The sequence below is a fragment of the Periplaneta americana genome, chromosome 5 (genome assembly GCF_040183065.1).
Source record: "Periplaneta americana isolate PAMFEO1 chromosome 5, P.americana_PAMFEO1_priV1, whole genome shotgun sequence".
Taxonomy (NCBI): Eukaryota; Metazoa; Arthropoda; class Insecta; order Blattodea; family Blattidae; genus Periplaneta; species Periplaneta americana.
Genome location: NC_091121.1, coordinates 118957197 through 118984242, shown reverse-complemented (window position 1 = coordinate 118984242; position 27046 = coordinate 118957197). Strand labels below are relative to the sequence as shown.

Here is a 27046-nt window from a genome sequence, read left to right as displayed (position 1 = left end):
GGATCATTGTGCTAACCACACGATACCTCCATTCTGTTGGATGATCGTCCACCTCTGCTTCAGCATGTGGGCGTGAGGCCAGCAGCCGGTTGGTTGGTCTAGGCCCTTCACAGGCTGTAGGCGCCACGGATTTATTATTATTATTATTATTATTATTATTATTATTATTATTATTATTATTATTATTATTATTATTATCACTGTGGATAGATCCAAACCAAGGAGCTGCAACTTGTCTCAGGAGTGAACAAGAATCTGGGTTTGGATGCTAGTGTGATTCTTCAATATTCGGATATAGTGACAAACCTGGGTGCATTATTCTATCACTTATTCTTGACAACCTTTTCACTTCAGTACCACCACTTTCAGAGTTCCGTAGAAGGGGCATATAGGGTATGGAAACAATTAGAGAAATGCATACATCAAAGTGTTCTTTGCAGGAATCAAAGCAAATGAAGAAAGCAGCACTGTAACATACGAGTATAAAGTAGAAAAGACTGAGAACATTGTTTTCGGAAAATAGAATGATAACAGCATTGTAACTATTGCTTCCAATTCAATTTCCGTGAACCCAGTGCACACAGTTTCAAGATATTCTAGAAATTTGAAGAAGAAAATATCAGTGAAATAGCCCAATATCATATCAGTACAATAAAAATATGGGTGGACCAAAAAAATCAGTCTGTACAAAACATCTATTGGAGGCAAGAAATGGTACTTTAGTCTGCATTGACGTAGCAGAACAAAATGCATGGCAGCTATACAAGATAAACTCCAACGAAACTCGATCACCTTACATTTCGCAAATGTCTTGTCTTATCTGTTCTCGAATCCACTACTTGACATGTACAGTCAATCGGTAGACCAGCGGTCGTCAACTCATTGCACTCTCAGGCTAGCGTCTCTTACTCGCAGGTCTCTTACAGCACCAGCATGCATTTGTAGCTGCTGGCAGGTATGCTCTCTACCTATTCCTCCTGCACTTACCCTTTACCCATTTCAGTGAGTGCTGACAACCACTGCAGTAGACCATCTCATCTAAGATTGAGCAAAAAGATTCAAGGTTTGATGGAAGTAATCATTTTGTGGTATCTCAAGAAAAACAAACTCGATGCAGACAGTGTCACACAAAGACAACAATAATATGTTAGTGTACATGTAAAATGTTTTATCACGTATCACACACCATAAACATTCTCGAAAATTACAATAATCTCATTGTGTGTGAGTGATATTATAATTTTGTGTTAATTTGATATATTGTTAAGCTAAACAATTTATATATTATGCTAGTGCTAAAACGACTTATGTCATATAATGTTTTTTATGGGAATATGACTGACGTCCTACATATAGGACAGTGAAAATCTCGGATACTATCAACATAAAAAAATTTAAAAACAACTTTGCTATGTTATATCAATTACAATTAAATAATTCATATAAAAAATCGTATTTTTTTAACAAAAAATAATTCAGTCTTATCTGGGTTAAGCAATTTCGTGTTTCGAGATGTTGAATTTATAGACACTCTCAACTGTTGTGATAAACAACTTTTGAGTACTATCTTCTAATTCAATACTACCTTTGTTTAAATTTTCTCCAGTTAAGATATTCATTCTATTTCGATTTTTCGTCTAACATAAGAACTTCCTACGGAATTTTGTTATATTTTCTCCATAAAAATGTTTCTTGACAGCTGTCTGATAAACAGAAATGTGTTGTTCAAAATTATTATCAGCACCAACACTCTATGCACCTAAGATGATACGATGATAATAAATAAGGAGGGAGCTCGTCCAGATCTACATTTTCTAAAATCTATTGGAAGGTATACATAACAATGATAATTAAATTTCATACTAACCTGTTTGAATTTTTAAAAACTCCGCGAACTTCTGTTTTTCATATTCCACACTCTTGGCAATGATGTTTGGTCGAAAATAGTCAATAGTGAAATTTGCCATGTCCAGTTTCATCAGATCCAATGTCTAAAATGAATATGCACACATTATATTAATTAATGATTAATTTAATGCCTAAACTAGTTCAACTGTATTTTATACATATTTACTTTGGTTCAATGCTATCCCTATCTCGACTTTTACTACCTGTCAATATTATTTCATTACAGAATCATCAGTTCTCGGAAGATACCTGATATGCTTACTGGAAGAAGCACCGGCTTTGAATGTCGAACACAGGAAATTCATTTAATAACCAAAGAATCAAGAAAGCCATATACTGTAAAAGGACTATAAAAAAATTAATCTCCGATTGAGTTGTAAAGAAGAGACAACAAAAACTGAGAAAATAGGTAGTTTCATCACATACAAAAGTTATCTATAAGCAGATAATACGTCTTTACAAGCTAGAAGTTGCCACCTAAATTCAGTCAATTGTCACACTATGCAGTCTCTCATAAAAGAATGGCACCACCAGAATACCCAAACAGTTGTTGACTTATCCATGAGTCCTCGGTTTAAAAGCACTGGGTAACCAGCTAGACATTCATCTTCTCTCAGTACGAAGTCCAAGCTGTAGGGGGAATGGTTGAAAATCTTCCAATTGAGCTAATTGAGTAAAACCTTTGTGCAAGTAAAGGTATGGAGCCGTGCACTGTTCTGCAGTAGTATGAAATTCTTGGTAAGTATCCCATGCCATTTGCTTTGGATCAACCTCCAAAGCTTCTCCAGCATTTCACAATATACCTCCGATATTATAGCAGTCCCTGGTACCATAAATTCTATTATCAAAATTTCTTTGTGATCCCAGAACACTGCAGCCATCATTTATTTGACAATGTTTATTGAATTTCATGTCATCTTCAAATTTATACAGATGGATCTCTAAATCCTAATAATGGGACATCAGGAGCAGGGTATTATATTCCAACATACCAAGAAAGTTATTTCATACCATGTTCATCCTCCTCCAGTCTTGACACTGAATTGCTAGCTATTGATGCTGCTCTTCAGTTACTCAAATTTCTGAAAAATGTATTTGCATACTTACTAGACTCCAAGGGGGCTATATTTAATATAATTAAATATGTAACAAACCTATATTCACATAGAATTATTCCAATTGAGAAACAACTAAGTAAACTAAAAGAATTCCAAAAGGAAATAACATTTCAATGGATACCTAGTCATTGTGGTATACCTGGAAATGAGAAAGTCGATAATATTGCAAAACAGGCAACATATTTGCAACCAAAACCTCTTCAAGAAGATCTGGAACACATTCTTCTATACTGTCCATCCATAAACCACAAACGTAGTAAATTAAAATCATCAGTACCAGTTACAGAAGACACAGCCCTGCAGTATATATTGAATACACCCCAACTCTAGCTACTAGCAACAGGCATCTATAATGAACACCGATCAAAATACCCCTCATTTCTCGTGAACAACAACTGAATAGACTACAGTGGACTACATGTTGTCAGCAAACAGCTGGATACATTAAGAAGATTGATTGAATTTCATGGGTTTGCCTGGGGAATGGATGTGCACAACTTATGGTACCTGCTGTGCACATTATTATATTTACTCTCTGACACAAAGAAATAAAAAAAAAATAAAAAAATTCGTTCCTCTTCACCTGTTTTACGGTATTGACAGCATTCATTTATAATGTCTGCTACACCACTGAGCAGTTTCTATATTGGACCCGGAGCATTTGGAAACCGAATTTCAATATCTGAAACTCACCCTCCAGCAGAATGGATATCCAGCTAAGACATTGCAGCTGCTCTGAAAAGAGCAAGACACAAGAAGAAGAAGCAGCCTACCACCGACACACAAGAAATGAACAAACCAGTTGTAGCCTGTCTAATGTTCATGGAGAAGTTGTCGAGAAAGATAAGGATGGAATAAAAACAATCCATAAACCTCCGCCTAAAATTAGGAACAGGGTCAGAGCAGTAAAAGATGGTCTAGGCCTCAGAGTACCAGGTATCTATCACATTCCCTGTGAATGTGAGGCAGCTTACATTGGCCAGACTCATTTTTCTGAACACCAACAAAGCATCAGGTTAATGCAGCCCGAAAAACCCAGATTGCCCAAACACTGTATTGGCCATAGGGCTAATTTCAATGAAACCGAGGTCCTGGCAAAGTGTTTAGGCTACTGGGATAGGAGAGCTAAGGAAACCCTGGCCATAGTGTTAAAAAGCAGTAACCTGAATCGGGGCTCGGGTCTCCAACTCAGCACTACACTGGCAATAAAAATTCTCAACACCCAGACGGCGGCCCGTCATCAATGGAGGACACAGGAGAACACGTCCATCAGGCCTACCAAGAGACACGTGATCAGTCAGCCACCCGCACAACACAAGGCAACACATCAGCTATGTTCACGCCGCGGTCCGCAATGCATGGAACACGGAAAGCCAATCAGTGCCTAGCTCCTCAGTTGACTACTCCCCCCAGGACTATAAATAAGGAATAAGATATCCTGCTAATTATCAGTTAACCCTGAAGACAAGGAACATGAACATCCTCGAAATGTCGGTGGACCACCAACTTGTTACCTGGCTGGAAGCCCGAGAAAGTTTCGAAGTAATTATTATTATTATTATTATTATTATTATTATTATTATTATTATTATTATTATTATTATTATTATTCCTTAATTTTTCCTTGTCTCAATTGATTTGATTCAATGACAGCACCAATTCTTAAAATAAGGATTTCAAATTACTCGTATACAGAGTTGGGAAGATAAAACCAGCCCATGTCATTTCATTTGATTTGAAATTATGTTGGCTATCCTTTCTTCCACATGTTTAGTTACACTGTGTTTGTTATGTGCTATAACTTACAAATGATTTATAAACTGTTCTGTTTGTTGTTGTAATGTAAAGAGTTGTTTTGTGAGTAAGCATGACATATTGAATACCAGAACGAATACTAATTACAGAGGCTTACATACGTACTAGCTCTATCAAGGAAACACGGGAATTATTCAGGGACAAATATCCGCTTTGTACAAAACAAGCGAAAAGCAGCATTCAAGATTTGGTGCGAAAATGTCGTACAACTGGATCCACTCCAAATGTTGTTGTTGTTTTCTAATGCCAGGCCTCTTGCACTCCAATATTTTTCAAAGATATTGTCATGGTCAGCCAATGAAGTACAGATTTTGAGATGTTCCGAATCCATTTCTTGATTTGAATTGCACAATGGGCAGTTAGGGGACTGATATATTCCAATTCTATGCAGGTGTTTGGCCAAATAGTCATGGCCTGTTGCCAATCTAAATGCAGGTACAGACGTTTTGCGTGGTAAATCAGGAATTAACTGTGGATTGTGATGCAGAAGTTCCATTTCTTCCCTTGAGATTGTGTTATCAAATTTTGTTTGTTGAAGTCCAAGTATGTAGATTTAATAAATCTCTTCACAGAGTAATACGTAGATTTAGTAACAGGTCTGTAAGTAGCAGTGCTGCCCTTCTTTGCTAAAGCATCCGCATTCTCGTTTCCCAGGATTCCACAATAGGATGGTATCCATTGAAATACAATTCTTTTATTGAGTGTTATTAATTGAGAGAGCATTTTAGTTATTTCTACTGTTTGAGAAGGAGTAGTTAAATGGCAAGTTGTAGCCGATTTAAATGAACACCATATTTCGATGTTTTGGTGGCTACTTCATCCACACACAACCTCCAGTATGTCTGGAGGACCACACCTGCTGTTGGTCAATGGGTCTACTAGACCTAGTTGGAAGATCTTGTTGATCATCAGCTTTCCCTCCTTAAGCCACTGGAGGACGATTTTAGTGCCATAGCAGGTCAGCACTAGGAACAGAAAAGTAGAAAGGGTAGGAGGGAAAGTGAAATGAAACCCTAGGCCTCGAATGCTCTAATACCATCGGGGCCGAAGAAAGTAAGAGTTCAGTCAGAGGATTGGATAGGAAAGGGTAAAGAGGGAATTAGGTATTGAATAGAGAAAAATTATACCAAATTCGGTCATTAACTCATCAAGCTGACCAGTGCTAATTGATGAGTAGCCCCTCCTTTTAGTTCAGCTTGTAAAATTATGCTTACTGACAGCTGCACCACGGGGAGGTAAGGATGGGACATTGGGTATTTGTCCAGGTTGGTTCCTTAAAGCCTTCAATGGAAAGGATTAATGGCTCTCCTCCCTGTATTCGACAAATACCCACTGCAAATGTAATGAGGAACAGAGCACCTTCTGTTTGGGTACCTCAACTTACAGTGCGAATTCAGGAAATGATGACCAGGAGTCCTCAAAAGTTCATCACGAAATAGGCTCAACAGGTCCATGCGACTAAGAAAACTTGAAGAAGTGTGTTGAAGACTTTGAAATTTAAACCGTACCGAGTGACAGCTGTGCAACAACTGAAGGAGCCTGATAAGGATAAACGTTTAAATTTTTGCTGCTGGTTGTTGAATATGGTTACAGATGGTCATTTGGACCCATTGTTGTTTATCATGACTGATGAGGCTTGGTTTCATCTATCAGGATATGTTGTTGTTTTCTAATGCCAGGTGTTTGACAATAAAGTCATTTGACCTCTTGCACTCCAATATTTTTCAAAGATATTATCATGACCAGCCACTGAAGCACAGATTTTGAGGTGTTCCGAATCCATTTCTTGGTTTGAGATGCACAATGGGCAGTTAGGGGACTGATATATTCCAATTCTATGCAGATGTTTGGCCAAACAATCATGGCCTGTTGCCAATCTAAATGCAGCTAAAGACGATTTTCAGGATATGTAAACTCCCAGAAAGCAGGTACTGAGTGACAGAAAATCCTAACCTAGTGTATGAGCAACCCTACACGACCAAAAGATTAGTGTGTGGTGCACTACGACTGTGGAATGCATTATCGGTCCAATATTCTTCGACACCACAATCAACACGGATGTATATTTTACCTTCTTAGATGAATTTTATCCCCAATTAATAGAAGAGCACCGAATTACTGCTTCTTTCAACAAGATGGAGCAACATCTCTCACATCTGAGAGGTCATTTACGTGTTATTCATCAGCTGTTCACTGTGAGCAAAGACTTGTAGCCACCGCGGTCACCAGATTTGTAGACATGTGACTTATATTTATGGGAGTACTTGAAAGGGAAAGTATACTAGCCGAATCTCCATACTACTGATGAAGAACTGAAGCATCAGCACTATCACCCATGAGGAATTGGCACGTGTCTACATGAACCTGTTAAGACGTGCACAGAAGTGTCTAGATGTTGGTGGAGGGCATTTTCAACATCTATTATGAAGGTTAGTACAGGACACATTCATTTATTCATTTTATTCCATTTCTTTGAAAAAAGTTCGTTTCAAATTAAATGAGATGAGACGGGCCAGTTTTATCTGTACAACCCTGTACTATTCTGACATGTTTATGTAAAAATTATTGTCATTTAACCATTGTTTTCTTAATAACTGTATTATTCTGTTTGTTAATTAGTTGCATACAGGGTTGGGCACAAATAACCGATCTGCTTCATCTCACTTGGTCTGAATATAAACTTTCTCCTATAATAATTAATGCGATATGAAATGAAAGTGAAAATGAATAGCCTAATGAAATTAACGAAGTGTCTGTAACCTTCACAATAAATGCTGTAACTCCACCAGCATCCAAACATTTCTTTGTGCATCTTAGTGAGATGAGGCGGGCCAGTTATTCGTGCCGAAACTTGTAGTACTTTTGTATTCTCATATAAACGTAAATTGTGTACACAAGGCGCGTTAAGCTTTGCATGGTTTGCTATCTCATAATCTGGGACAGTTTGGCTTGTGTTTGTTTCTTACACAAGCAAAGTCGAGAAAGCTGGAAACTACGATTTGTAGATCGCTAGTAAACTTGCTCCCTTCTCTCTCCTTATTTACACTATCATCTCGAAAGTTAAAGTTAATTTTTTACTTATACCAACAGTAAGTATTTATTTCTACAGTTACATACCTCCAATATTCCTCTGAACATCGGCACCACTCCTTGTATTTCAGTAAGTTCCTTGATTTTCTCGTCTCGTACAGGAGCACAAAGCTTCCCCATGACAGTTATCACATACTGAGCATAATACTGTAATAAAGTTAATAGCAGAATTCAGAATGACTCATCTCAACTCAAAGTCCTCTGTGAATTAAGAACTAAGAATAGCTCCGTACAGCATACAGTATTTCCATATACAGTATTGCAGCAATCTAAAAGACAACTTTCAGCATACCTGAAAGTCAAGAACTCTCCTTTCAACTTGTTGCCTGATCAGAGCTGCGTCCAGGGCCTCATGGATTTCTTCTTTTATCTTTGTGTGTTGGGGCAGAAGTAGTGATATGAGATTCTGTAAAGGAGCAGGTACAATGAGTACATTAACATTTTAGTTTACATGATTTACACACACACTGTATTATTTAACATATTACCTCTGATTACATGTATAGGGTGAACCATAAGTAATGTCATTAATTTCAAGGGGTTATTCTTTAAGATATTTTTAAAACAAAAAAGTTCAATATAATTTTGCTCATTTGTGCTCCCTTTTAGAGAAAAAATTATTTTATATGAAACATATCATAATGTATTATGGGAAAGGTATTGAATTAATTCTCAATATGTTCAGTCAATTTAAAAGAGCAATGTATTATAACAAATGACTGAAAGAATTTTAGTTTTGTCCTTTAAATGTGCAGAAATTTGATCCAAACAAATGCAAGTTTTCGTTCTCCAAAAGAATTTTAAAACCTGATGCATTGTGACAATGCTGTAAAGATGTCTGAACAGATGCAGCTCACATATGCAAAGAATGGGTGAGATGAGAAATGTAAATGTAACACAATTGTTTTTAAATATGGCTTGGAAAATTTGATTTGTTCTATGTAAGTTTACCGATTACTACTTAAAAAATTAAAGTGGGAGGAAACTATTTCTAACTGGATGAAAAAAACGCTCATAATATGACAAACAGAGATTTTTAAAATCGTTATTTACATTTTGTATAATGTAAAATAAGCTTTTCGTATTGGCTGTGTTCACTGAATATTTAATTAATATTAAATTGAAGAGTTTAAAAATAATTTTTTTTTGTACTTCAGCATTGTACATTGTCTTTATCGTTAGTAAAAATCATGAACAATGCGTCACATTATCGTACTAGTGCCGTAAAAATATTACCATGCCAACTAAAACATCATGACTTCTATTAAGAAGGCATAACTTGTATCATAAAGTTGTTGTTGTTTTCTAATGCCAGGCGTTTGACAATAAAGTCATTTGACCTCTTGCACTCCAATATTTTTCAAAGATATTATCATGGCCAGCCAATGAAGCACAGATTTTGAGGTGTTCCGAATCAATTTCTTGGTTTGAGTTGCACAATGGGCAGTTAGGGGACTGATATATTCCAATTCTATGCAGGTGTTTGGCCAAACAATCATGGCATGTTGCCAATCTAAATGCAGCTACAGACGATTTTCGTGGTAAATCGGAAATTAACTGTGGATTTTGATGCAGAGAGTTCCATTTTTTCCCTTGAGATTGTGTTAGCAAATTTTGTTTGTTGAAGTCTAAGTATGTAGATTTAATAAATCTTTTCACAGAGTAATACGTAGATTTAGTAACAGATCTGTAAGTAGCAGTGCTGCCCTTCTTTGCTAAAGCATCCACATTCTCGTTTCCCAGGATTCCACAATGGGATGGTATCCACTGGAATACAATTCTTTTATTGAGAGATATTAATTGAGAGAGCATTTTAGTTATTTCTGCTGTTTGAGATGAAGGTGTGTGTTTAGAGATTATTGATAGAATAGCTGCTTTGGAGTCTGATAATATAACTGCATTTTTAAATTTATTGATGTGGCATAGAAGATTCCTGAGACTTTCACTTATTGCAATGATTTCTCCATCAAAACTTGTTGTTCCATACCCAAGAGATCTATAAAGTGAGAAGAGACAGCACGTAACACCTGCACCGGCACCTTGTTCTCTGGAGATCAAGGATCCGTCAGTGTATAAATGAAGCCAGTTTTGTGGAGGGTACCTAATATTAATTGTCTCTAAAGACAATTGTTTTAGTATTTCAGTATGCTTTTCCAGTTCACTGCGGGCTAAAGCAGGGAGATGCACTATCACCTTTACTTTTTAACTTCGCTTTAGAATATGCCATTAGGAAAGTTCAGGATAACAAGCAGGGTTTGGAATTGCACGGGTTACATCAGCTTCTTGTCTATGCGGATGACGTGAATATGTTAGGAGAAAATCCACAAACGATTAGGGAAAACACGGAAATTTTACTTGAAGCAAGTAAAGCGATCGGTTTGGAAGTAAATCCCGAAAAGACGAAGTATATGATTATGTCTCGTGACCAAAAAATTGGAGATTATCCTTCGAAGGGGTGGAAAAATTCAAATATCTTGGACCAACAGTAACAAATATAAATGACACTCGGGAGGAAATTAAACACAGAATAAATATGGGAAATGCGTGTTATTATTCACTTGAGAATGTTTTTATCATCTAGTCTGCTGTCAAAAAATCTGAAAGTTAGAATTTATAAAACAGTTATATTACCGGTTGTTCTGTATGGTTGTGAAACTTGGACTCTCACTCTGAGAGTGGAACATAGGTTAAGGGTGTTTGAGAATAAGGTGCTTAGGAAAATATTTGGGGCTAAGAGGGATGAAGTTACAGGAGAATGGAGAAAGTTACACAATGCAGAACTGCACGCATTGTATTCTTCACCTGACATAATTAGGAACATTAAATCCAGACGTTTGCGATGGGCAGGGCATGTAGCACGTATGGGTGAATCCAGGAATGCATGTAGATTGTTAGTCGGGAGACCGGAGGGAAAAAGACCTTTAGGGAGGCCGAGACGTAATATTAAAATGGATTTGAGGGAGGTGGGATATGATGATAGGGACTGGATTAATCTTGCACAGGATAGGGACCGATGGCGGGCTTATGTGAGGGTGGCAATGAACCTTCGGGTTCCTTAAAAGCCATTTGTAAGTAAGTATTTCAGTGTTTACTTCTGATTTTAATATTTCTTCTGTTAAATTTAGATTATATTCTATATTTAATAGAGTTAAAGGGTTTGGTTTAATTTGTAGGTTTTCTTTTAAATTCGGGATATTGATTTTCTGTTTTAATTCTTGAACAATGGATATCATAAAGTTAAGATTATGAAACGATTTGCCAATGCTATATCATCATTGTTGTCAAAGCAACCTCTTTCTTCAAAGACCATGATATCAAACTATCCATCATTACAAATTTGATGCTATTTCTTTATTAATATTGTTTTATAATGCTGTCGCCAAAAAATAGCATATGAAAATCATTTATAATGTTATACAATAAATTACTATATATATAAAAGGTATAAAACTCAATACGTTCATTTCATAACACTTACTCGTATAATAAACTATAACATTATACACTTGTTTCATAACATTAGATTACTATTTTAATTTTGTTCGTTACTTTAACGTAAAATATAATATCGTACTTTTTTTTTTCCTTGGAGTTTTAAATGTTTTAAAATTTTGTTTTTATAACGTGAAATATGCATCATTACTGTTTACGATCTCTAGAATATTCAATTTAAATGGAAGTGTAGAAATATTTCTTAATCTTTTCACTTTAGTTTGAAATAAGTGTCTCTTATTGTCTGTGTTCTCTGAACATTTAATTAAATTTAGGTTGTAGAGTTTATTTTATATTTTCCAAGATTCTAATTAATGTGAAATGAGCATTGTTCATTCTCCAATCCCTAACACAGTTTAAACAGAAAAATTAAACAGTATATCGTCTGCATTTTTTTTTAAGAGTTTAAAAACAATGTACATGGCAATGACCTTCAACAAGCCTGGTGAAAAGCCAGGTGAAAGGGTTGCTCAGAGCAACACAACTTAATTGTACTGCCTGCTGGTTGCAGTGTTGCAAGATCTCATAATTAATGTATTTTAAAACGCATGTTTTTCTGGAAATCTATTCAAAACATAGCAAAATGATGTTTGACTTTTTTGTTGCTCTTTACTGAAGGAATCACCCACCAGAATTAATGACATTACTTAGGTTTGCCCTATATATCAGATTGGCCATTCCCATGTTATAAAATGGCAACATATAAAAAAGAACAGTTACTAGGGTCTCCATTGTCTAAAATTAACTTTTGGTAACAACCGCTAGATGGAAGAATAGCTGCAAGCTCCATGGAGTAATACTTATTACTCCATATCAGCTCTACGAATTCCTTTCTCATTGTATTATACAGAAAAATGATATAATTTGAGCACATCAACATTAAATTCCCTTACTCAAATTACATAAAGAAAATTATCATATTATCCTAGACAAAAAGGAATTGTGTAACACTTTTATAAATAATAAATAAATAAAATAAAAGTGTTACACATTAAATTATAGCAGCTTATCGGTAACAAAACAAAAATGAAAAAGGAATTGGTTGGGTCACTGACTGAGAAAAAACTGCCTACTGAAGGATGCACTGGAAGGAATGACGAATGGGAGAACAGTAGAGGGCAGAAGAAGATATCAGATGATAGACGATATTAAGATATATGGATCATATACGGAGACAAAAAGGAAGGCAGAAAATAGAGTATAGGAGAAGAGTTCAGGGCAGAAGAATATATCAGATGATAGACGACATTATGATATATGGATCATATGTGGAAACAAAGAGGAAGGCAGAAAATAGGAAAGATTGGATAATGCTGTGTTTGCAGTTAAAGACCTGCCCTTGGGGAGAAGACTAAGAATGAATGAATATCCTGCAAGTGTTATCGCATAGCATTAAAAATATCGCATAACGCGATAATTTATCTCATGGTTGGTAACACTCCGTCCAGATCTAGGACTGTTCAGCCATATAACATTCTGTTGTTGGTCTGTGGAACCACTCACATTCTTGCCAAAAAAGTCTATAGCGTGGCCAATGTTATATGTTGTTGTTGTTGTTTTCTAATGCCAGGTGTTTGACAATAAAGTCATTTGATCTCCTGCACTCCAATATTTTTCAAAGAGTTAAGTGGCAAGTTGTAGCCGATTTAAGTGAACACCATATTTTAACGTTTTGGTGGCTACTTCGTCCACACACAACCTCCAGAATGTCTGGAGGACCACACCTGCTGTTGGTCGACAGGCCCACTGGACCTAGTTGGGAGATCTTGTTGATCACAGCTTTCCCTCTTTAAGCTACTGGAGGACGATTTTAGTGCCATAGCAGGTCAACACTAGGAATAGAAAAGTAGAAAGGGTAGGAAGGAAAGTGAAATGAACCCCTAGGCCTCGAATGCTCTAATACCGTCGGGGTCGAAGAAAATTAGGATGCTATTCATAGACATTTCGCTAGCCAGTGCTACGAGCATGCTAAACTAGCCCCAGCTATCGACTGGTTACTTGTACAGGATTCATATCATATCATATCGCTAACACTGGTTTATGAATACGAAAAACGTTAGTTCGCTGATCATCCACCAGAAGCCCGCGCTGAGAATGTCTATGAATATGGCCCTAAGAGTTCAGTCAGAGGACTGTATAGGAAAGGGTAAAGAGGGAATTAGGTATTGAATAGAAGAATATTATACCAAATTCAGTCATTAACTCATCAAGCTGACCAGTGTTAATTGATGAGTAGTCCCTCCCTTTAGTTCAGCTTGTAAAATTATTGAATTAGAGATGAGCAGGGTCCGCTTGTAAAATTATGCTTACTAACAGCTGCACCACGGGAAGGTAGGGATGGGACATTGAGTATTTGTCCAGGTTGGTTCCTTAAAGCCTTCAATGGGAAGGATTAATGGCTCTCCCCCCCCTGTATTCAACAGATACCCTTTTGCAGCCGATCTGTTGTATGTGATCAGGGATATTACTCAAGAGATTACAAAATTATTGGTATTAAGGAAAACATGTAAGGAACATCTAATTAGAATGTAGCATTTCGAAGGAAATATAAGCTTTTCAAGTCAAAAAAAATCTCGATTCAGTGAATTAACAGACACTGTACTAAGTGATAGCAGAAGAACTCCATAAGAAGTTAAACAATGATAGTTATTACATTATTACTGGTAGTGGATATGTCACTGCTGCGTGTAATAGGCAAATTGTAGATTAACAAACAATGATGGAGAAAAACTGTCACCAGAGCATTGTGAAATAACTGTAATAAAGTCTGTACAATCCTGCTCCTGTTCCTTACCTATTTTGTATATATATTATTGTCCTGATATGCAATACTGACATTTGCCAAAACAAGGAAAACATACTTTGCTTATTGCTAACACAAGCCACAGTCACCACAAGTCTAACTAAAAGTAGAAAAATAGGCAAATTTCTGTCAAAGGAATTGTTGCTTGAGTGATATCAGAAAATTCGGATGTTCTTCTCACAGTAATCTCTTGGAGGTTCTTGACTCAATTACCAAGTAGACACATTTAAGTCACCGCTTTGTTACGTCATTAAGAATAATATCAGTTTTACAATACAAGAAAGAGCGAAAAATTAAAAAATAATGATAAAACATTTCGAAAATTTAAGAGAACTTTCCTACTTTGTGAATGTTGTAATGCCACTGCATCTCCAGTAGAGAAAACCTGAAATGTGAAGTCATAAGCAGAAAATTAATCTCAACAATTACAATAAACTATTTGTTACCTGTTTTACATCTTCTAGTAAAACCATGGCTTGTGAGTAATTTGGTGGGTCCTCGTTCAGTTCTGATTCTAGTACGTCCCAAAACGCCTTATGTATTGTGTCCTTCACCTGCCGGTGAATGCTGCAAAAATAATGATAGTAAATGCACCATGGTTATATAACTTATGGTTTAAACTTTTACGAAAAGTTGCTAGTCTGCAAATGTGTAGTAAAGATGACTCAAAAGTACATTTCAACATAACATTCTAGTTCTCAAATCTATAATAGATCAAGTTATAATTTAAAGAGGGACTGAACAGCCCAGAACAAGAACATTTTAAGGTGGAACTAAAGGGCCTCTATTATATGTACTGATTCTTTCAATAATTTATTATCATAATACACAATGGAAGGAGTCCATAATTGTACCAATTTTTAAAAAGGGGGACAAAACCAGCTGTGGTAACTTTCGAGGAATATCACTTTTGTTGACGTCGTACAAAATTTTTTCCAATATTCTTTTCAGAAGATTAACTCCGTACGTAGATGAAATTATTGGGGATCATCAGTGCGGTTTTCAGCGTAATAGATCAACTATTGATCAGATTTTTTGTATTCGACAGATAATGGAGAAAAAATGGGAGTATAAGGGTACAGTACATCAGTTATTCATAGATTCGGTTAAGAGGGAAGTATTATATGATATTCTTATTGAATTTGGTATTCCCAAGAAACTAGTTCGATTAATTAAAATGTGTCTCAGTGAAATATACAGCAGAGTCCGTATAGGTCAGTTTCTATCTGATGTTTTTCCAATTCACTGTGGGCTAAAGCAGGGAGATGCACTATCACCTTTACTTTTTAACTTCGCTTTAGAATATACCATTAGGAAAGTTCAGGATAACAGGAAGGGTTTGGAATTGAACGGGTTACATCAGCTTCTTGTCTATGCGGATGACGTGAATATGTTAGGAGAAAATCCACAAACGATTAGGGAAAACACGGGAATTTTACTGGAAGCAAGTAAAGCGATCGGTTTGGAAGTAAATCCCGAAAAGACAAAGTATATGATTATGTCTCGTGACCGGAATATTGTACGAAATGGAAATATAAAAATTGTAGATTTATCCTTCGAAGAGGTGGAAACATTCAAATATCTTGGAGCAACAGTAACAAATATAAATGACACTCGGGAGGAAATTAAACACAGAATAAATATGGGAAATGCGTGTTATTATTCGGTCGAGAAGCTCTTATCATCCAGTCTGCTGTCCAAAAATCTGAAAGTTAGAATTTATAAAACAGTTATATTACCGGTTGTTTTGTATGGTTGTGAAACTTGGACTCTCACTCTGAGAGAGGAACATAGGTTAAGGGTGTTTGAGAATAAGGTGCTTAGGAAAATATTTGGGGCTAAGCGAGATGAAGTTACAGGAGAATGGAGAAAGTTACACAACGCAGAACTGCACACATTGTATTCTTCACCTGATATAATTAGGAACCTTAAATCCAGACGTTTGAGATGGGCAGGACATGTAGCACGTATGGGCGAATCCAGAAATGCATATAGAGTGTTAGTTGGGAGACTGGAGGGAAAAAGACCTTTAGGGAGGCCGAGACATAGATGGGAGGATAATATTAAAATGGATTTGAGGGAAGTGGGATATGATGATAGAGACTGGATTAATCTTGCACAGGATAGGGACCGATGGAGGGCTTATGTGAGGGCGGCAATGAACCTTCGGGTTCCTTAAAAGCCATTTGTAAGTAAGTAAGTAAGTGGTGTAATAATCCTACTTGTCTGTGGTGTAATAATCATGATGAAGATCTGGAATACATTCTTCTATACTGTCCATCCATAAACCACAAAAGAAGTAAATTAAAATCATCAGTACCAGTTGCAGAAGACACAGCCCTGCAGTATATATTGACTACACCCCACCTCTGGCTACTAGCAACAGGTATCTATAATGAACACTGATCAAAATACTCCTCATTTCTCGTGAAAAACAACTAAATAGACTACAGTGCACTATAGTGGACTTTATGTTGTCAGCAAACAGCTGGATACATTAAGAAGATTGATTTTAAACTGACTGAGCATATTGAGAATTAATTCAATAGCTTTCCCAAAATATGCTATGAAATGTATCAAATAAAATAATTTTTTTCTCGAAAAGGAAGCACAAAGGAGCAAAATTGTATTGAACTTTTTTGTTTTAAATAACTCTAAGAACAACTCCTTGAAATTAATGATATTACTTACGGTTCACCTGGTATAATTATATTACAGTGAATTGTTCAACCATTACATACCAGTTGGAAGAAATATAACTGCCTTTGAAGGAGAACTACTTGCAATTCTAACTTGTGTTACACAACTGATCGTCAGACCCAAGAAATTTAGAAAAGCTGTTATACTGATCGATTCCAAAGATGCAATAGATACTATCACATCCAACAAAACACCCCATTCAAGGAAATACGAACAGTAGTACATCAGTTATCAAAATTGGGTAAAATAATAACTTTTCAATGGATACCTTCTCATATGGTAATGATGGTAATGATCTTCATGGTAATGATCAAACAGATTTTTTTGGCAAAAAAGAGAGACTAAAATAAATTATAAAACTACAAAATTCAACAAATACAAGCTAAAAGAGATATCATGAAAAGAGAGCGAAACAAAAGTATGAGATAATCACACTGGAAAACATCCATGAAGAATTCAAATTAAATAGAAAGAAACCACGAAAAGAAGCAGTCGTATTAATCCATTTGATAGCAGGTCGTGACTGCTTAGCAGAACATCTGCACCGAATAAATATCATCAACTCACCAGGATGCATATTATGCAATAGTCAGGACCCAACGAACGAGCAACATCTCTTAAAATGCAGGAAGCTTGATGAATAAAAGCAGAAGAAAAAGAGATCTCACATCTTTACTGGGATGGCAGGTTGCTAATGGATTAGATGACCTCAATAGGAGGACCATTGAAAGAATAAGAAGAATAGGAATAAGATGGAGGAGGAGGAGGAGGAGGGAGGAGGAGGAGGAGGAGGAGAAGAAGAAGAAGAAGAAGAAGAAGAAGAAGAAGAAGAAGAAGAAGAAGCCGGGTAGAAAGTAGTTTCGGCTTTCTATTAGCCATCTTTAACTAAGATAAATCGACAACTTAGTTTCAATTCAACATTAGAAAGTTGTTCCTACATACAGAGCTCCTATATAAGACCTTTCCGGTTTCGAACACATGTAATTTACGTTCTATGAATCTGAGGTGCATAAAAATTGCACCAATGGAAAGAGAAACTCAAGAAGTTTAGTTGTGACAACATTGTTTTCTTAGTTGGTAACACTGCCTCATAATAGCGCATATAAACAAATTTGTTCATTGTTGAGGCAAAATGATTGCTATATAGGACAGAAAAGCTTGATTTTCATGTGAACCAGTCGGTTATTAATATGCAACAGCATTACCGAACAAAGTCTGGTGCAGATCCACCCAGTGGGCCTACAATTCGTAAATGGTACACTGATTTTAAGGCAAGATTCTTCGCAAACGGTTGCGATTTCATTCATACCGATTACAGTTGCTGTAAGCCCTAAAACCAGAGGACAAAGTGCTACAAAGAAATTTCTGCATAAGTATGCAGTTTTTAATTGAAAACTATGATGAATTTATTCGTTCCATTGTGTTTTCTGACGAAGCCACTATTCATCTTTCTGGTAAGGTGAACAGACATAACCTCAGAATCTGGGGGTCCAAAAATCCGTTACCTACGTGGAACTTGACAATAGGCTTGATGTGTGCTGTGTTACCAAGGCGGGCACACTGAACATCTTTAAGGTAAGGAACTAAACTTTTTGAGTTTCTCTTTCAATTGGTATTATTTTCATGCATCTCACATTCATAGAACATAAATTACATACGTTCGAAACCGGAAAGGTCTTTTGTAGGAGCCCTGTACAAAACTTAAGTGATATAAAGTGTTTTTTAGTTTGTTATTTTATGATGCTTTATCAACTGCTATGGTTATCTAGTGTCTGAATGAGATGAAGGTAATGCCAGCAAAATGAGTCCAAGGTCTAGTGCCGGAAGTTATGCAGCATTTGCTCTTAATGGATTGAGAAACAACCATATTACATATAAAATAAGACTATAAGAACAAAAAAACTCTCACCTACGCAATAATGTGGAAAAGGATGGTGTTACTGTTGAATGTTTGTTCTGAAAAACCACCCTTCTCTCTATTTTGTTGAAAATATGATCACTCTCGTTGAAATCCAAATTTGTTTTCTCACCACGTCATTATGCCTTTCAATATTTCTCCTGAATGCAATGTCGAGTTCTTCCCTGATATCTCTCTTTTTCAAGCACTGACAGATCCAGAGTTGAATTCTTATGAACCATAGATTCTTTGTGTTTTTTTATTATTATTTGTGTTAGATTATTTAAATCACACATTCTTGTTTTCAACTGACATCACTCTGTTAGCAGAGAGTAAATACGGAAAACATAACAATTCGCTTGTGATTTTACATCCAGTTATTTCTTTCATAAATTTGAGGTTCAAACACACTACAAAGCAATTTACTCTTACATAATTGGTCCTAAGACATTTTTAAAAGTGGAAGAGGACCTCAAACACTTTTATTTGAAGTTTTTTTTCTAACATAAGAGTCGAAAAGTTGGTTCTCTGAAGTACAACACCACCATTTTCTACCATTGTAATTCCTTCATTCATAGTTTTTTTTCCAAAGGTAGATCCTTCACTGCACACCCACCATTCTCTAATATTCCCTATTTTTTACCTTACTCTTAGTCTCTGCGTCATTTTATTATTGTTAGCCTACAAGCTAGATTTTGTCGAATTTGAATCCTAAAAGTTCTCAAATGCCTCGAATATCCTGAATCTCGAATCCTTCTAAATAATAATAATAATAATAATAATAATAATAATAATAATAATAATAATAATAATAATAATAATAATAATAATAATAATAATAATAATTAATAATAATAATAATAATAATAATTTATTTATTTATTTATTATTTATTATTAATATTTGTGTGCTGAACAACAGCCAGAGGCCAATTATAGTTCAGCACAATACACAAACAGAAGATACAAAGGTGCAAAACAAAAATAAATAATATCTTAAATAACAAAAACATACATGAATACAATTGAGTACAAACAGTAAAAACTAATAATCAAAACGAAACTAAACCTTAAAAGGATCTAAATTGTGCCCATGCAAATTGGCATATTTTATGCATCTACAGACTGGAGAAAGTGATTTTGAATTTCGGTTATAAAAATTTTTTTGAAATCTTAAACCTTTTATAGGAATACGAAGGCTGATATTGTTTATGATAGACTCACAATCAATATCACCCTTGATAACTTTGCAAAAAAATTGATAATCAAGATTTAGACGTCTAGCATAAAGGCTACAACAGTTAAAATATTTACAGGTAATATGATAGTTAAAGTCAGTGGAATTGGGTATATATCGAAAAGCACATAAGGAAATAAATTTTCTTTGAATATTTTCCAATTTAACCGAATCGGTTGAAGTAATGGAATTCCAGGCTACAGATGCATATTCAAGTTTAGAGCGAACCAAAGTAAAGTATAGAATTAATAGTGACTCAGGAGTAGAAAAAGAATAGGTTATAGACCTTATTAAACCAAGCATTCTTATTGAATGATTATAAATATTTTGAACATGATCGTGAAAGTATAATTTAGAATCGAGTAGTACACCAAGATCTTTTATAGAATTTTTCCTAATAATACAGGCGTTATTAAGAGAATAATTAAATTTTATGGAAGTAGTTTTTCGAGAGTACGAAATGACAAAAGTTTTTGTTTCATTAATTTTCATTCCATTAATGTCAGACCAAAGTTCAATGGAGTTAATATCATTTTGAAGAGTTTGGCAATCGGCAGAACTACTTATTGAGCGAAAGATTTTGAGATCATCAGCAAATAACAGGTGGTTTGAACTTATTCTTTTACATATGTCATCAATAAACAATAAAAATAATAGAGGGCCCAATGTAGATCCTTGGGGAACTCCACATAAACAATTAAATGGGTCCGAGAGAGAATCACCAAGACGAACACAACATTGTCTATTAGTTAAATAGTTTTCAAACCAGCTCACGTAGTTAGAAGAGAGACCAAAGTTTTTTAATTTATTTATCAGAATATTGTGAGGTACAACATCAAACGCTTTGCTAAAGTCGATATAAATTGAGTCAATTTGACCTTGGGTTTCAACAACAGGCATAACAAGATTAAGGTAGGATACTAAGTTTGTAGTTGTTGATTTACCTTTAGTAAAACCATGTTGTGCTGAATTAATTTTATTCTTAACATAAAATGAAACATGTTTGTGGATTATTTTTTCAAAAATTTTTGAGAAATTGTTTAATATTGAAATAGGTCTATAATTGGAAACAACATTTTTTTTACCATTCTTAAAGATAGGAATAACGGATGCTTCTTTCCAAAGCATAGGGTATGTACCGGTTAATAAACTTAAATTAAATATAAAGGTTAAAACGGGTATTAGAATATTAGAACATCCCTTAATAATAAAATTAGGAATGCCATCAGTGCCCTTTGATTTATTAGGTTTAAGCTTTTTTATGGCTAATGAAACGTCTTCAACTGTAATTTTAGGTAAGGATAAGAAGTCAGTAGAATTATACTCCAACAAACAGAGATTAGAATTAGGCTGTTTTTGAATCGATTTGAATTGATTAGCAAATGCATTAGCAATTTCTTGCTGATCAGTAATGTGAATCCCATTTATTAATAATTCGGTGGGATAATTATTGGATTTACGAAAAGATTCTACGTATTTCCAAAATTTATTAGGTTCATTCTTCAAATTTTCATCAATGGATTGTAACCATTTAAATTTGTCAGATTTAATCATAGCTTTAACTTGTTTTCTGTAATTGGAAAAAATTTGATAATGGTGATCAGTTTTGAATTTCTTAAAATTTCTATGTGCTTTGTTCTTTTTCCTAATAAGTATACGCAAGGTATTTGAAAACCATTTAGGATAGTGCGATTTTTTTACGAAAGTGACAGGAACAGCAAGATAAATAGCTTTGTTCATAATCTGGGATAACGCGTTAGCAGCAACGTTAACATCAGTAGTTTGATATATGGAATTCCAATCATGATTGTATAGAGTGGAATAGAGTTTCAAGTAATCACCTTGAGAATAGTTTATGAAGGTACTAGATTGGCAGTGATCAGGTAGCGACAAATACACTTCAAGATTAATGGAGATAGATGGATGATAAGAATCCTCCAAAACTAGAGAATGATTGGCTAGTTTTACTGTACTATTAATAATATTAGTAATGACAAGATCAAGTAGATTTTTACTTGAGACAGTAAAATTAATTTGGTTTAATCCCAGAAGGCAAGACGAGGAATATAAATCACTGGACTTAATTTTAGAGTAGTAATGAATATCATTAAGATTAAAACCAGTTGACCAATCCATACCAGGGCAATTGAAATCACCAATAATTACTATTCTAAAATTATGAGTATCAAGGTTTTTTTCAAGAAAATTGAGGTAAGATTTTAAGTGATTATGACCGAAATCAGGTGGGAAGTAATGATTTCCAATTAATAAATTAATACCATCAGCCATTTTAATTTCAATCCAAACACATTCATTAATAATTTCTAAATCATATCGGCGACAGGTAAAAGGTAACTGGTTGTTAATCGCTGTTAGGACACCCCCACCTCTTTTTTATTGGTGTCCTCATACGTTCTGTCTGCTCGAAACACAGTATAATTGTTAGGGAATAAGTTTGTATTTAATACTGATTCAGATAACCATGTTTCAGTAAGACAGATAATGATATCATTATTACTTACTACATTTTGAAAAATTTCATCAATTTTTGTATTAAGACCACGAACATTTTGGTAAAATATCTCAAGATGATTATTAGAACTGTGCATTGAGAGTTAGAGAATAATATTAAGAGGCATTAACCCTAGAATCAACTGAAGTACCTGGTGGAGCAAAATGCTGCTCAGGTTTAAGTTTACCAAAAAAGGGTGCAATGAGGCATCCCGCAGGCCAAACATCAGAATTATTAATTAACTCGAAATCCCTCTCATCAACTGAGATATGAAAAGAGGAATACGACTGGTATTTTGTTTTCAATTTAGTTATTTCGAGAGACCTTAATTTACGTTGATGAAAGAGTGAATCCTTAATATTATTCTCGTTTACATTAGGACTAAATCTAGAAACAAAAAGAGATTTGGTTCTGATTCTCTCTGGAGCCATTTCTAAGTTGCTATTAGTTAGAGTGCCAACTTTAGGATCTCGTTTCTTAAATTTTTTGCGAGTGACAGTTTGAAATCCATCAGAGTCTACGTTATTTGATAACGCAACAGTGCTATCGTCTGTGCGTACGACAGCAGAGATTACCTCATTACTGTTATGATAATAATAATAAAGGTAAAAGGTAAAGGTATCCCCGTAACATGCCATGAAGGCACTTGGGGGGCATGGAGGTAGAGCCCCATGCTTTCCATGACCTCGGCACTAGAATGAGGTGGTGTGGTCGGCACCACGCTCTGACCGCCTTTTACCCCCGGAAAAGACCCGGTACTCAATTTTATAGAAGGCTGAGTGAACCTCGGGGCCGTTCTGAAAGTTTGGCAACGAGAAAAAATCCTGTCACCACCTGGGATCGAACCCCGGACCTTTCAGTCCGTAGCCAGCTGCTCTACCAACTGAGCTACCCGGCCGCCCTATGATAATAATAATAATAATAATAATAATAATAATAATTTATTTATTTAGAATATTAACGTGCAAAAACAACAGCACAAGGCCAATTACAGTTTTGCACGATACAAAACAGAACAAAACAACAAATGATGATGAGAATGAATGATAGAAAATGGCAATGAGATGAAATACAAACAATATAATGGTCTACATAATCAATGATCAAATAATAATTATAAAATTATAAAATTTGTACAATGAGATAATTGAAATAATGGAATAGTCTACATTAATCAATTGACCAAATGCAAGAAATAAAATGGACAAATAATTATTAAAATAAGATCAGTGAGTTAAAAACTCAAAGATATACTACACATTAAATGGATCCAAGTTGAATCCATGCAAATTAGCATATTTAATGCATCTGCAGACCGGAGAGAGAGATTTAGGATTCTTATTATAAAACAATTTATGAAATCTTAAACCATTAGCAGGAATACGAAGACTGATATTGCTTATGAAAGATTCACAATCAATATCACCCTTAATGACTTTGCAAAAAAATAAATAATCAAGATCCTGACGTCTGGTGAACAAACAACCGCAATTGAAATAATTGCATTTAATCTCATAGTTATAATCGGAATTTGGTAAAAATCTATAAGAACACAAGGAAATAAATTTTCTTTGAATATTCTCCAATTTAGCCGAGTCAGTGGAAGTAATGGAGTTCCATACAACAGATGCATATTCAAGCTTGGATCTAACCAACGTATAGTATAAAATTAATAAACACATAGGAGTGGAAAAAGAATAAGTTATAGATCTAATTAGACCAAGCATTCTTAACGAATGGGTATAAATATATTGCACATGACCATGGAAATATAATTTTGAATCAAGTAGGACACCAAGATCTCTAATACAATCTGTCCTAGTAATTACGACATTACTGAGAGAATAGTTAAATTTTAGGGAGATAGTTTTCCGTGAAAAGGAAATAACAGAAGTTTTGGATTGATTAATTTTCATTCCATTTTCAACAGACCATTGTGAAATTGAATTAATGTCATTTTGAAGAATTTGACAATCAACCAAACTATTAATTTTGCGAAAGATTTTGAGATCATCCGCAAATAAAAGGCAGCTAGAACTTATTCTTTTTCTTATATCATTTATAAATAATAAAAATAAAAATGATAATAATAATAATAATAATAATAATAATAATAATAATAATAATTTTTTATTTTTATTTACTTATTTATTTAGGATATTAACGTGCAAAACAACAGCACAAGGCCAATTACTGTTTAGCACAAGAAACAAACAAATCAACAAATGATGATGAGAATGAATGATAGAAAATGGCAGTGAGATGAAATACAATCAATATAACAGTCTATAAGTAATATTGTAAAGATATGCAATTGACAAGAATAGTATGATACATATATTTTAACAAATGGCATAAATTAATAAAACTGACATAAAACTCAAAAGATATACTACACATTAAGTGGATCCAAGTTCATTCCATGCAAATTAGCATATTTAATACATCTGCAGACCGGAGAGAGAGATTTAGGATTTCTATTATAAAACAATTTATGAAACCTTAAACCTTTAGCAGGAATACGAAGACTGATATTGCTTATGAAAGATTCACAATCAATATCATCCTTAATGACTTTACAAAAAAATAAATAATCAAGATCCTGACGTCTGGTAAACAAACTACCGCAATTGAACTATTTGCAATTAGTCTCATAGTTATAATCGGAATTTGGTAAAAATCTATAAGAACACAAGGAAATAAATTTTCTTTGAATATTCTCTAATTTATCCGAGTCAGTGGAAGTAATGGAGTTCCATACAACAGATGCATATTCAAGCTTGGATCTAACCAATGTATAGTATAAAATTAATAAACACATAGGAGTAGAAAAAGAATAAGTTATAGATCTAATTAGACCAAGCATTCTTAATGAATGGGTATAAATATATTGCACATGATCATGAAAATATAATTTTGAATCAAGTAAGACACCAAGATCTCTAATACAATCTTTCTTAGTAATTACGACATTACTAAGAGAATAATTAAATTTTTGGGAAGTAGTTTTCCGTGAGAAGGAAATAACAAAAGTTTTGGATTGATTAATTTTCATTCCATTTTCAACAGACCATTGTAAAATTGAATTAATGTCATTTTGAAGAATTTGACAATCAGCCGAACTATTAATTTTACGAAAGATTTTGAGATCATCCGCAAATAAAAGGCAGCTAGAACTTATTCTTTTACTTATATCATTTATAAATAATAAAAATAGGAGAGGTCCCAATGTAGACCATTGAGGAACTCCGCATACACTATTAAATGGAACCGAGAGAGAATTACCTAGTCGAACACAAGACTGTCTATCTGTTAAATAATTTTCAAACCAATTAACGTAGTTAGTGGAGAGACCAAAATTACTTAATTTATTTAATAAAATTTTGTGAGGAACAACATCAAATGCTTTGCTAAAATCAAAATAAATTGAGTCAATTTGACCTTGAGTTTCGACAACAGGCATAATGAGATTGAGATAGGAAACTAAATTTGTAGTAGTAGATTTCCCTCTAATAAATCCATGTTGGGCCGAATTGATCTTATTTTTCACATAAAATAAAATGTGTTTGTGAATAATTTTTTCAAAAATTTTAGAAAAATTGTTTAGGATAGAAATGGGTCTATAATGAGTAACACTGTTTTTATTACCATTTTTAAAAACTGGAATAATGGATGCTTCCTTCCAAAGTGATGGGTAAATTCCTGTTTTTAAACTTAGATTGAATAAAAAAGTTAAAATGGGTATGAAAATATTAGGGCAACCCTTGATTATAAAATTAGGAATGCTATCTGTACCTTTAGATTTATTAGGCTTTAGCTTTTTAATGGCTTTAGTTACATCATCGGATGTAATTTTAGGCAGGGGCAAACAGTCAGCAATATTAAAATCATAAGTAATGAAATTAGAGTTACAATTTTGTTGAACAGATTTAAATTGACTAGCAAATGCATTTGCAATTTCTTTTTCATCTGTGATGTGAACACCATTTATTATTAATTCTGTGGGATTACTATTAGTTTTTCGAAACGTTTCTACATATTTCCAAAATTTATTTGGTTCATGCTTTAGGTTATCATCAATTGATTGTAACCATTTGAATTTATCGGATTTAATCATGGCTTTGACTTGTTTTCTAAATTTAGAAAAAATTTGATAATGATGATCAGTTTTATATTTTTTGTAATTTTTATGAGCTTTATTTTTTTTCTTAATAAGCTGACGTAATTCGTTTGAAAACCATTTAGGATAGTGCGATTTTTTAACAAAGGTGACAGGGACACAAAAAGATATAGCATTGCTTATAATTTGAGACAAGGAATTTGCAGCAGTGTTTACATCAGTAGTCTGATATATGCTAGTCCAATCATAATTGTATAGAATAGAATAAAGATTCAGATAATCACCTTGAGAACAATTTAAATATGAACTGATATGACAGTGTTTTGGTAACGATAAATTTACTTCAATATAAATA

General features: G+C 34.3%; 1 protein-coding gene across 12 annotated transcripts in view; it reads right to left on the bottom strand.

Moving 5' to 3' along the window:
• Nucleotides 1–27046, bottom strand: part of LOC138700107 (T-complex protein 11-like protein 1) — a 137149-nt gene that overhangs the window by 76734 nt on the left and 33369 nt on the right. For all 12 annotated transcript variants that reach the window (XR_011332206.1, XR_011332205.1, XR_011332204.1 and 9 more), the window contains 4 exons: nucleotides 14673–14793; nucleotides 8224–8337; nucleotides 7959–8078; nucleotides 1868–1991 (listed from right to left, as the gene is read on the bottom strand). Coding sequence is in view for 6 of the 12 variants with exons in the window: in XM_069826430.1 (XP_069682531.1) it covers nucleotides 1868–1991; nucleotides 7959–8078; nucleotides 8224–8337; nucleotides 14673–14793 (479 nt within the window). In the remaining 6 variants the exon portion in view is untranslated. The remainder of the gene's footprint in view (nucleotides 1–1867; nucleotides 1992–7958; nucleotides 8079–8223; nucleotides 8338–14672; nucleotides 14794–27046) is intronic.